Below are 13,257 nucleotides of genomic sequence, written 5' to 3' on the forward strand. Positions count from 1 at the left end.
TATATATATATATATATATATATATATATATATATATATATATATATATATATATATATATATATATGAGAAAGAGAGAGAGAAAATATGAGTATTTTCATATTTGTGTGAAGGTATGCTATGAAAGCTCTCACTGTGTATACTAAACGCGGTTGATTTTGATATCTTAGATTATCGATCAAGAATTTATAGATCTTGAAAATGAAAACTATTTCGTAACAAAAGCTTTAACCAAAAAAATTATTTGTGATTGCATTTCGATACATTTAATGCAATTATGACTTGGATAATATAAAACTATTTTATCACACAGAGTTCACCAAATTAATTTTAATACATGATTTAATATTCATATATTACAACTTATTTTTTCATTAAATAATACAAAAATAAAAAAGGAATTAGGAATCCACAACTACAAAAATCAAACAAGAATGTTTCCCATAGTTTGATAGCAATCATACCTTCAAATTATACAATCTTCATTTTTAGGATGTAACCCGTTTATTGATAAATTTGTGATTTCACGTTAAATTTTTGATACAACATAAAAAGCAAAACAAAAAAAAAACCCATTTTTTCAAACGATGATTTTGTCTTGTCCAGCGAATCGATCGTATCTCGCAAATTTTGATACGGAATACAAGGGATATGATGCTTTTATCATCGTCATACACAAACCCTTGCAAGCATATACCAACTATTTACGCAATGTAGAATTTAATTAAAAAACCATTCTTGAATTGTAATTTGTATCATCAAGAAACGACGTCGTTCTGTTTCTGTTGTTATATGGAATCGTAAGAATAAATGTTTACATGATCACAGATCCCGAAATCATATAATTAATGAAAAAAGAATTGATATTCATTACATTGGATTTCTTGCAATCTCAACTGTTATCCATCATCCTTAATCCAAGAAACCCCCCCCCCCCCTCCCCCCCTTCATTCAATGAAGACAGCTTTTTTAAGTTTATAGCAGCTGTCTTTTTATTGTTTTTTTATTTCTTTCACAACAAACATCCAACCATCCTCCTTTCAAATCTATTTTTTTATTACAACTTTGCCCTTCCAAATCTCTTAATTCAACTACTTTATATGTATTTGAGACGGGTATTTCAGTATTTCACTTACAAATTCTGTTATGCAACTGGTATTTTTGACAGATAAATTAGCTGATGAATAATTGAACAGAGAATTGATTAATAGTCATGAATGAAAGAAGGCATAATCTTATATTTACAAAATTGTTGTTAGAATTGAGCAAAATGTACATTACATACACATGGGGGAAAGAGAGATGTCTAACTAGCAAGGATGAAAGTTACATGCCCAAAATCCAAACATTTTTTTGGCAATTACATGGCATTTTTTAAACTTGAGGGGTTAGTTTTGCTATTTTAGTAAAGAAATGGGGTAGGAATAAAAAAACCATACTTCTACTTATCTCATCTCCTAATATTATGCTTAAACCTTTTTCTTTCTCTTTTTCACCCTTGTCAAGAAAACAAAAACACACAACCATTATATTATACGATTTTACTGATACGATGCAGTAAATCGATTAAAATTGTTGTAAATGACACTTTGGTTGTTGATCACAATACTGATCTTAATCAAGTTTGTCATTTACAACAATTTAATTTGTTTATTGTATCGTATCAGTAGAATCAGATGATATGATGGTTGTATTTGATGAATTCTTTGTTTTTTGGTGTTTAAATGGGGTTTGGCCACTAGAAAGCATAGGGGATTCACTCGCACACATATGATAGGTATAGTAAGGACAATTTACAACCCTTGATCTTCTTTGGTGCTAGAACTGGACGATAGAGATTTGAAGATGATCGGAGCACCGTACTGCGGGTAGAGTAGCATCAAAACCGTTGGTGCATGTTGATACTTAGGGGACAATCGGAACAAGAATCTTTGTAATATGATCGCGAGTGTCAATTTTGCTTGTAACATGGCTAGATTTTGCCCGATGCATGTGCGGACCCCGATCCCAAAAGGGATGAATGATACAGGATGCTTAGCTGCACGCGCCACACCATCTGAGAACCGGGCCGGGTTAAATTCATTAGCGTCATTGCCCCATATGGCTTGATCATGATGAACGGCCAAGATTGGAATAAGAAGTTCGGTCCCACATGGGACCTTACATCCTCCCAACTGCACATCGGCCTTTGCGCGTCGAATCGATGCAACTATCGGAGGGTACAACCTTAAGGACTCGTTGAGAATCATGGTCAACTGCACATGGAATCACAACAAATATAAGTAGAAGATTTTATTTTATTTTTTGTCAAGAGAAAAGTGTCAATTAAAAGATCCAGGTAGGGGTAAGATGGTACTTTTTCACGTTGGGTTAGAATGGTCATTGGACACAGCTAGACGACAAAACATGATTTTAGCGTGAGAGAGGGAGGGGTTGTACCGTCTTGAGCTTGGAAACATCATCTTTGGTGGGGATGTCACGTGGTCCGCACACCTTCAACACCTCGTCACGTGCTATCACCTGCCACTGTGGGTGCATAGCTAGCAAGACCGTCGTCCACGTCAGCAGGTTGGAGGTGGTCTGTTCTCCGGCGAAGAAAAAGCTCTTGCATTCCTCGGCGATGTCACGTGGCGTGATGGCGGGGGGCGTCGCCGGCGCCGGCGAGGAGTGAAGTGATTCTTTTGTACTGGCTTGAATCATGAGGCCAAGCAAATCCTTGGGCCCATTTTCCATTCCTTCTTTATCCCAATTCTCTCTTCTCCTCTCAATCACCCTCATCAATGATTTCTTGATTTCCCTCTCTAATCTCCAAGATTCTCTATTTCTTTTTGTGGGTAAAAACCTTGAATAAAAAAGTACTAGAATAAATGACCCCCCCGGATTTAATGAAAATTATTTAAGCGTGTTTTATTTTGCGGACAACGTACCGATAACCCGGGATAGTGACCTTTTGAAACGCTTCAGAAGCCAAGACCATTTGTTGAGCTTGTAATTGGAAAATGCGTTTTCCGTCTTCGTAGCTACTACCAAATGCGGTCCGCGTCACGGTCTCCTCGGTCAAATTTTGGTACCATTTGGACACTTCGATCTCCACCTCATCGGAATTCGACATGTCCAACCATTTTTCCAACATTCTCACCACGCTACTCGTGGCCATGGGTATTAGCAACTATTAAAAAGAGAAAATGTATATATATTTATATATATTAAATTAAAGGAATTTCCTTACTTTTACAAATAATTTAATGATTGAAAAGTAAAAGTAAGCAAGCAGCTTAATTACTACTTACTTTGAGATTCTCCATGTGAAAGGTGGGAGTGATGATTTTTCTATGGAGAGCCCATTTTTCACCCTTGAGACTAAGGAGACCATCACCTTCGAGCTGTTTAATCAGAGGGTGAGCCTCGTTTTTCTCGTAGAATTCCGCTTTCGAGCTGAATACTTCTCTAATAAGGTCCGGTTCCGCGACGGTTAATCGAACTGTGGGTCCAAACCATACTAAAAACGTTGGACCTGCCAAATAATTCAAATCAAATCATTAATTTACCATAACAAAAAAAATACAATTTTCCCTTTATTTTTTTCACACCATCGAAGTAAATGGCATAGAGCTAGAAGTGGTAAGCATCGAGTTAAACAAAAAAAAGGGTGGTGAGAAGGAAACAACACATGAGCCACTAATTTTCATGAAGTTGTGAACTTGTACCCCTAGAGAGAGAGAGAGAGTAGAGGAGAGAGAGGAGAGAGAGAGAGAGAGAGAGAAGACAACTCAAAGGACTATGCCACTATCAAACAGAAACAAGTTCATTATCAAAAGCCAAGCTTCCCACAAAAATCTAAAACAATTATAAGGACACAAAGGGAACAGAAAAGGAAATGATAACTCCAGGACTTTACTTACAAAGATTTCAAAATTCAATGGCTTTTTATCCCTAATAAATCCATAATTCTCCACTCCATTAACATTTTCTTTCTGTATAATACATATACATACATATATATATATRTATATATATAGAGAGAGAGAGAGAGAGTGCAATGAAGAAGAAGGAGGTGATAAAGAATATATGCATCCAAGCTAAGGAGGTGGTCTAAAAAGCAACCTCCATATGTTGTCATGAATGCTATAAAGTGGACAAACTGAACAAAATTAATCTTTTTAATTAAAAAAAAAAAGACATCATCACATGAGGACATTTCCAAATTCCCATACATATAGTATAGGTGCTCTCACGAGATTTAAAGAAAAACAAAATAAAGAAAAAACCCATGTCATTTTAAGCAAAATATAGCCTCAAAATGATCCCAAATTTGATAATATAGAAAAATATGAAGAACCCATGTCCCTAATGCCCAAGATCAGGTAGGTGATGGGTTCAAATTCTTTTTCTCGACCCCATTTACAAATATCGAAGAAAAGCTTTATAGAAATAAATAATCCAATATATATATATATATATATATGTATGTATGTATATGTCGTCCAAGATTTGAACTTGGAAAGATGGATCATTGGATCGGTTTTGAAATCCCTTGGCTTTTCCCCGACCCCATTAAAGATATGGGCAACTTTTTTATACATAAAGCCAAGAAGAAAAAGACCCAATTTTGAAGATGAAAGAATTATGAAGAGAATTGAAGATTGGGATTATATGTATGTATATATATATATATATATGTTGTATATACATACCATAGATTTTCTTCCAATGATGGTAAAAAGAGAGGACTCTAGGAAGGATATTGTGTGAAAAAGGCATGGGTTTAGAAGAAGCTTTCCCCATTAAGCTCACAAGCTCTTTAGCATTTCCAATAAAGAAGCAATAAGGAGGTCCCCTTATGCCTTGTTTGGCAAAATGCTCTTCAATCTTCCTTGGCTTCCACCATAACAACACAAAAATCTTCACACCAAACACCATCACTATCAACATAATCAACACCACTTTCAACCACCATCTCATATATTCTTCCATCTCTCTCTCTCTCTCTCTCTCTCAAACCTGTGTTTCTTGAGAGTTTTTAAGCAGCTGCTTTTTTGGGCTTGAGAGAAGCTGCCTCTTATCTTCTTCTTTGGCTATGTTTGTTAGTACTTGACAGTGGTTTGTTCTCCTTTTTAATGCCACCAACAAGTTTAGAGAGAGAGAGAGAGAGAGAGAGAGAGAGAGAGAAAAGATGTGTAGAGAGAGAAGGTGGGGGTGTTGTTTGGCAAGGCCAACGGCGTAGGGGCCGCCATTGGAAATTTAGAATTATAAGGGTCAACGAATGATAATATTATGATTTTATTCTTATCAATTTGTTAAAGACAATATTACCCTTGTCTTTTCTATTTTCCATGGATCTTGAAATTGAATCTTTGGAATGGCCTTTTTTTTCCTTTTCACTTTCCAATACTTAGTAATAGTACATTACCAAGCTACAAGGCTTGGATTGTATACAACAAAACTCTTAATATAATTATCTTCAAATGAAAGGCCATATAAAGTTTATGTCCTCTTGTTATTTAGTTATTTTTGTTTAAATAGTGTTAAAAAGACAATTTTACCCTTGATCGTAATTTTAGTGATGGCAACATAAGCCATGCTGTGAATAAGTCCTAAATCATAACTAGTAAAGCAAATAATACATGGTAGCTAAAGTGGAGAGTTGCCATGAAAGTAATGTGTCCCAAGAGGGTCTCATTAAACTAAAGTACATAATTTATAGGGTAATTAGACCCATTATGTTGAATCGGTTAGAGGTTGTTTTGTTGTGGCTTAATGAGTTGTATAACTTATATGACTTATCCACTCAGCCATAAATAACCTTTCCCGTTGTGGCTTATTGGGTCATCTCATGACTTAGGCCCTGTTTACTAATCTCTTACCACCTCTTACCCGTTAAGAGATGCTTACCCGGGTAAGAGGTAAAAGTGTTTACCTAACAGCGAAATCAGCAATCAGATTTCCTACCTCTGACCGTCCTCTTACTGGAGTCGGCAAAAAAAATGAATCTTACCGTGGTAAGAGGGATGTATTCCTTATCTACCCTCTTCATCTAAAACCCTAAATTGATGCGTCTTTCTTCATACAAACAAGTGGGTCATGTCCGATTCAAAAGGTGTTGGACGGTGATGGGAGGGCGAGCGGCGGCCGGTCGAGGGTGGCAGAGAGAATCAGGGGTTTTGGACAAAGAGAAATATGCGGGGAAGAGGAACGCCGACACCGTCGATGACCATGTCTGATTCAAGGGGTTGGACGGTGACGGGAGGGCGAGCGGCGGCCGATCGGGGGTGGCAGAGAGTATCAGGGGAACTAGGGTTTTGGCCAAAGAGAAATAGGTGGGGAAGATGAACGCCGRCACCATCGGTGGCCATGTCCGGTTCAAGGTGTTGGAGGGTGACGGGAGGGCGGCGACGGGAGGGCGGTGACGGGAGGGCGGCGACGGGAGGGCGGTGACGGCGAGCGATCTGGAGGTGGCAGAGAGAATAAGGGAACTAGGGTTTTGGGTAAAGAGAAATAGGTTTTTGAGTGGAGATAGATATAGATCAAATATAATTGGGCTTAAATGTGCTTGGGTTGATATGGGCTTGTGCTTTTTTAATCTTATCTAAGTACAATTGGGCTTAAATAATACAATAATTTTCAATTAATACTTATTCCAGAAAGAGGGATATAATGGTCTTTTTTACTTAATCAGCACTTAATACAAAATGTTTGGTAAACAAGAAAATACAATCTGCACTTACTCTAGTATGACCTTTTACCACAGTCAGACCTCTTACACGAATCAACACTTAACCAAAAAAATTGGTAAACGCCCCCTTAATCGCTTAGTCGATAACCAATACTCATTTAGACTCAGCCATTTAATTTTCTATTAATTCCGCAACTACCCTCAATATTCATTCCATCCCTCCTTATCCTCTGTCTATTTTGATCTTACCATTCGTTGTACGAAGAAACCTAATTGTCAAAAATATATTCAAGGAGAGTAATTTCTTCCCAATTTCTACAACTCTCGTTCCATTTTCTTTTTCTTGATCCTAACAATCTTTCATGTTCTACCGCTTTGTAAACTATTTCATGTTCGCTTGGGCTATTTCATTTTCATCTTTCTACGGTCATTAATCTTACCTTGATTTCATACATGAACCATCCTGTTATCAACCAATCTCTTTGGTTGTCTGGAGATTAAAAACCCTTTCCTAGTGGTTGTTTACCACCACAAATACAAATGTGAATGCAAGAAAGAAATGCCCTTGTGGGCATCTGTTCGCAGGGCATATCATCAACATGGATGGAAGAAAGAAATGCCCTTGTGGGCATTCATTCTCTTTTGAAGGATGGTGAGGGAGGTGAAGAATCTAGAAAAAAAAGAAGAAGGAGAGGTGTATGTATTACTGAAGAAGGGATATGAGAGGGGTGTATCCCACAAGGAATTTGAGTCACCAGAGTTGGCGTAAAATCTCGGTCTATATCGCGGGAGAAGGTGATGCAAAAAGATGGTGTCTTGTCTCTGACTCTTTCAGTACCCTTACTGTGTTATTTTCACACACACACACACACACACACACACACATATATATATATATATATATAATTGTGAAAATTTTAGGTTTGAAAAAAATATTAGGGCTCGATATGTTTGTGAATGAAATTGTTCTGATTTGGTTTAATTTCTTTGAAAATGAAGTAGTTTAGAAATTGTTTAAAAATATACACTAAGGGGGTAAAATGATCATTTCTGACATTGAAACTGTTATTCATCATAACAATCGAACAACAATTTATGTAATACCATACAAACAACTTTATCATTAGAGTCAACTTTATCTATACGGGTCTTAATGAAAAATGAACTGAACAACCCTTATAGTTTTAGGAGGCTAAGCGAGGAAATGGAAATTGCAAAAATTAGAAGCTTAGATGAATTTCTTGTATAATCATGTTTGACATGATGTCAAACTTTCCACGAGCGTTGAACGTTGCTTTATCACAAGTAAGTTCACATTCATAGGAGATAAATGGTGGCTTAAGTGAAGAGGATAAAATGTGTGATAGTCAAAGGGACGAGGATCAGGGATAGGTCGAGGAGGACGTATGATTATCAACCGAGGTTGGACATTATGGCTATAGGCATTTTCGAGGACATTACATCTGATAGGAGTTCTTGGTGGCGTAAGATTAAGGTAGTATACTAGGGGTCGAGATCGATAGATAACTTAGTCGGGGAAGAAAGGGGCGGGTGGGGGATAAGGTTAGTGAATTGTTAGTTACCTTACCAAACCCTATGTGTAATTTTTATACCTTGGTTATATTTCTCTTCTACTTCTAATTGTATTTTATTGCTTACTAATATCTAACTTTTCAATTCTTATCTTATTTGCACTTGCAACTCACACATTTTCACCTTTTGGGGGGGGGGGGGGTCTTCAAAGTTGCAACTGATCTAATTTTGGAGCTAGTGGTAGATGTTAAGTATGCATACTGTTATTGAGTATGCCCAAAAGCCAATCATTGCATGACTTTGTTTGGACATTGTTTCATGTTGTTAATTAATGAAAGGCATTGTGCAAGTATTATGTTTACGTGTTATTCTATGTTATATTTAAACGTATAATAACCTTAGAATAATGTATTCTAAAATATCTTTAGTCAAGTATTAATATAGGTAGGTTGAATTAATATGGTATGACTAGTGTATGCAGGGATTCATATAGAGGTACAAAATCCACATATGGGTACAAGATGGGATATTGTGTATCGAATGTGACTTGCTATGAGAATATTTCATTGGATGTCATATGAGTGTCATAGACGTTTCTCATATTGTCATTGTAAAGTTAATTCTTTGACTTGAGCTCATGTAGTTTGTTTTGTGTGAGTAGTGTACTTTGATAACTAATTCAAATCATTACGTAATTGGGTGATAGAATGGTTGTTGGGTATATTATATATCACTTAGTAGTACTAACATGGATCAAGATAGGATTTATTTTTCTTGTATGGCGAGAGTGATATCCCGCTCTCCCCCTTTAAGAACTTTGTAACAAGGCTCAAGTTTTTTGGCCTCTTATAATATAAACCCCTTCTAGGTCATAGGATTGTTACCTACTTTAACTCATATCTTCGTGGTATACCTCAATACAAGACAGGCACATGAAAGGATATTCAATCAAAAATGGGCTATCACCCTATCGAAGCAGGTTTCCCTTCTCCTTTATGGAAGTCATCTTTGAACGGACAACCGCTACATTTCTTGAACGGTCGCTGCCTACATTACTCTTTCTCCCTCTTTTCAAGGAAGTGAGTCTCAGACCATATGTAGTTCTTGGTCATATTTATACAGCTGCTAGACTAGGTCGACTAGTCCATTTTCAATTTTGAAAAGTTATGTTACGTTCTTAGTAGCAATTGGCCACCTTTTTTTCTTTTATTTCACAAAGCACCGAACAGTAAGCTTGGAGAGTGGAGTCGAGGTAAGGTCAGAAAGGATATCATACAAGTGAAGCCCACTAGAGAGAAGTTCACTGATGGGTTCTTGTTTTCCGATAGGAAGAAGAAGGAAATCGCTTTGCTTCTTTCAATAAAAAAATCTGGAAAGGAAAGCAACACAGATGACAAAAAGAAAGTGCTTTCCTGCATCGAAAATAAGGACCTAATAGGTTATGATTCAAAAGAAAGAGAGATTCAAGCCAATCAACCGACTAAGAGGACTATTCACATTTGAAACACCAGAAGCCCCGCTTTTCCAGCATGACCGCAAGCACGGGTTGGCAGGAAGGAGTCAACTAAATGACTATGATATATTTTGGGAGTTGAAGGTCGCAATCCCTTTCCCTCAGGGGAGTTTGTTGGTCCCGTAAGGGTTTACAAGAAGAGAAACTGTTTGTAGAAGGGGGGATGAATACAAACACAGTATTTTCAAATTTAAAATATATATTGATAGAGAAGATCAATACAGATTTTACAAGAAAGATAAGGTAATAAAAACCTATCTAAACAATCTTTGGTTACACACAATGCTTTAGCAATTACAAGAAAAGAAGTTGCTAAAAGAAAGATCCTTTACTTAAGCTAGAAGATGCTTGAAGTACGAATTAGGTTAGAGAGAGAGATGCGCACTCTCTGCATGGAGAAGAAACACTTCTATTTATACCCAGTGCATTAAATGTCCATTTAATGCAATATGGTAGGTTTAGAGTGCGTGTCAAGCCTTAAGAGGAAGACTTGTCCTTTGCTACAGTAAATTACAAGTACGGAAACTGAAACTAAAAGCTTATTCACTGACTTATAGACTGTCAGTGAATGCGAAGAGTAACACTGGAACTCATAGACTTGTGTCCCTATTACTTTTTTCAGGGATCTTTTTCAGTGAAGTACATGGAATACTCATTTTATTAAACATGAGAAATATCACAAGTATTACAGTACATGTCCAGAACTTACAGAATATAAGTATAATCACTGAAAGGAGATATAGTACATGAAGTTACAAGGAAAAGTGGATTGTTGTTACAAAGAGAATCTTATTCTAGAACACTTAGATCTATGTAACCAGGTACATCTTCACCAAGGTTTCTTCGACGTAGGAATTCCCTTTGTATCTTCAGATCTACGACTTTTCTAGGCATGCTATCATCTATCCAGAGCAAAAGATAAACCAAGTGATCCATTGGACATAGATGTAGCTCTGACATTCTCTAAAATCTGACTTCACCTTCATAGTCAAGGAATATAACTCCTAACTCAGGTTTAAAACACACAGAGTTGGGTGTATAGGGACCCTTATCTGACAAGTCAAGATTCAGCATAGAAATGTCTGCACTCTTATGAACCTTCAGGATTTCATCTAAGGAGAACCTTGTTTCATGTTCGTTCCTTAGGTATGATCCTTCATTAGGATCATAGAGTTTTTGTTTCTTCTTCCCACCTTTTTTCAGAGTTGGCCGGTCAGGGACCTTGACATACTTGGACATCCTTTTGATGAGCTCGTTGATGGTGTCCTCGATAAGTGTCTTGTGTCAGGACTTGGATTGCTGAATGGCTTGCCTAATCTCCATCCATTCACTGTATCCATATCGGCCAAGTTAGTAAGGGTACTCGGTAACGGCATCAAGATTGTCTCTGGTGATGAGCATTGAGACCAGTGTTCCACCGTCTTTAGAATGTCCGCTAATGCTGACGCTGATGATTGGGTGGGGACTGAGTCTCTTTTTCAGTTTTGCTTCGCTCCATTGCTTGTCCTTATCATCTAGCTTCAGCTTCTTCTTGCGTTCAGCTTCTGCAATCGAAAGAAGTCTAGCTTGGGCTTGGACAACATTCACCATTTTCTTGGACTTTTTCTTGGGAAGGACTTTAGCAGCTAGTGACTTGGCCAACTTTAAGCTGTCTTCAGTCTGCTTCTTTTAAAGCTCTAGCTCTTCTTCAGCCCTTAATGCCTCGAGTCTTTCAGCTTCAGATAAGAAGTCAAACTCACCACCACTAGAGATACGAAGAGGGATTTTTACTCTAGTATGGTCGAGTGACTCCTTCAGCTGAGACACCTGCTGGTCTGTTGGAGCACAAGAGACAGGTTGATCAGATGCCCGCTCCAATTGACCGCAGGTTGTTGATGGGATATGAAGTTGATATTCTGAAGTAATCACTACCTGAGACAAGATTTGTTGATGGATTTTGAAAAGTACCTTCAAGTTACCTTCTTCAGTGACCGCCTTGCCTTTCGACTTGGGGTCCTGGTTCCCTGATGGAGTCAATTCACCTTGACTTTGCTCCTCCTGGGATGCAGAGTCCCCGAGAGCAACACCTTTGGTGACGGTTGATGGCCTTTGGAACTTGATGGTAAAGTCATCTTCATCATCGTCGTCGTCACCATCTAGATCATCTTCGGTGTCTGGAATGACAGGTTTATCATCGTCTTCATCATCATCTTCATCTTCATCAACATCATCATCATCACCAGCAGCAGTGATGGTATGGGCATCATCCCTAGGGATGGTTTCGACATCCTCAGCTAGAGCAGCTTTGGTGGTCGTGATTACAGGAGCAGCAACTGCTTCAGCTCTGAGAGCCTCAGCTACAACTGCAACTGAAGTTGATACTGGACCAACAGCCTGAGAAGCTATAGGAGCAGCATCAGATGATTCATCAGCATTGGACCTCATCTCCCCCTCTCTGGCTAAGGCTCGAGAGAATTGGTCAGAGAGTTCGTCCAAGCGCTGACGCTGGAGAACCATTGAATCCTCCAGCCTTTGCAAAACATTGGCTAGAGTTGTCGTTGCCTCACGCGTCTCATGGAGCTGTGCACGATCATCGGCAGAGAAAGAAGGTGCAAGCAATGGAGCTGGTTGACGGACAGCATCCAGGATTTGTTGAAGAAGACCAGTCTGCTGATCAGCTATTGCCTGAGTATCGTCAGCCCTGTTGTGAAGAACAATAATGGCATCGTTGTTGGCTTGAACAGCTTCTTGGAGAGTCTGGAGCTGACTCTGAACTTCTTGAACATCCGCCTGGAGGGCAAGGAAGTTCGCATCAAGATCGCCTTGGCGGGACATCTCATGGTGAACTTCGTTGATCCTAGAGAGGACGGTATCAATGGCTGGAAAGAGAAGCTTGATATCATATGACATATCATAGTCATCATCAATTTCTTCATCTCCTCCATCATCTTTTTCTCTTTCTTCCTCTGTCACTTCCTGAAAAGGACCTGCAAAAGAAGAAGTGTGAGTTGAAGGCTCAAGGTTAGAAAAAATGAATGGTTAGGAAGATGGAATACCTGAGGGGCCTTTATTGACATCAAAAGGATTGTCACTGGCAGGAGCAAAGATGTCCTCGAGAGGATGGACATCCGTATGTTGAGGAGCATCGAGAGGAGCAGCCTCAGGTCCAGTGGTGTATGCCTCAGTATCAGGAAGGACAGTCGCTGATACATCATCGACATGTGTAAAGACCAAGGAGGGAGGAGAAGAGAAAATGGTTGAGAAGAGACGTGGGTGTTCAGCGGTGGCGGCGCTGATATCTACACTTTCAGTGAATTGGGTCACTGAAGTGATTGGTGAAAGTACCACTGATACGACAGTGATGGAAGAAATCACTAAAGAGCTGGGAGGGTTAACAGAAAGTGCCTCGGGGGTAAGGCTAGTTTCAATAACTGAAACCTTTTGAGAGACCCCAGCTAGTGATGTGGTTGTCCCCTTTTTGGCTTTCTTGGCTCTCTGAGGAGAACCAAGAGTTGGTTGAAAAGAACGTTTAGAAGGGGTTTTGGTGGCTTGGCTAGAC

The 13,257-nt window shown here is 38.6% G+C and overlaps 1 protein-coding gene across 2 annotated transcripts; it reads right to left on the minus strand.

Annotated features, from left to right (window-relative positions):
* Window positions 1–1,239: 1,239 nt before the first annotated feature.
* On the minus strand, window positions 1,240–7,006 carry LOC112507549 (cytochrome P450 734A1-like). 2 transcript variants are annotated; one of them, XM_025112188.1, is made up of 6 exons: window positions 6,993–7,006; window positions 4,695–4,957; window positions 3,291–3,514; window positions 2,928–3,169; window positions 2,440–2,842; window positions 1,240–2,255 (listed from the first exon to the last, which is right to left on the minus strand). In XM_025112188.1, the coding sequence occupies exons 1-6, from the start codon at window positions 7,004–7,006 to the stop codon at window positions 1,794–1,796; spliced, it is 1,608 nt and encodes a 535-aa protein (XP_024967956.1). In that variant the 3' UTR covers window positions 1,240–1,793. The 2 variants fall into 2 exon arrangements, with proteins under 2 accessions (XP_024967956.1, XP_024967954.1); XM_025112186.1 differs by lacking the exon at window positions 6,993–7,006 and having other exon boundaries at window positions 4,695–4,974.
* Window positions 7,007–13,257: the final 6,251 nt, after the last annotated feature.

Source organism: Cynara cardunculus (assembly GCF_001531365.2).
Source record: "Cynara cardunculus var. scolymus isolate 2C chromosome LG 2, CcrdV1, whole genome shotgun sequence".
Classification (NCBI taxonomy): domain Eukaryota; kingdom Viridiplantae; phylum Streptophyta; class Magnoliopsida; order Asterales; family Asteraceae; genus Cynara; species Cynara cardunculus.

Excerpts from the sequence above, each read along its gene's own strand:
- LOC112507549 (XM_025112186.1), bottom strand. The coding sequence starts at position 4,974 with ATGGAAGAATATATGAGATGGTGGTTGAAAGTGGTGTTGATTATGTTG. Across the intron at positions 3,170-3,290 it reads TTCACATGGAGAATCTCAAA|TTGCTAATACCCATGGCCAC; the intron begins GTAAGTAGTAAT and ends TCTTTTTAATAG. Across the intron at positions 2,843-2,927 it reads GTCACTATCCCGGGTTATCG|GTTTTTACCCACAAAAAGAA; the intron begins GTACGTTGTCCG and ends TTTTTATTCAAG.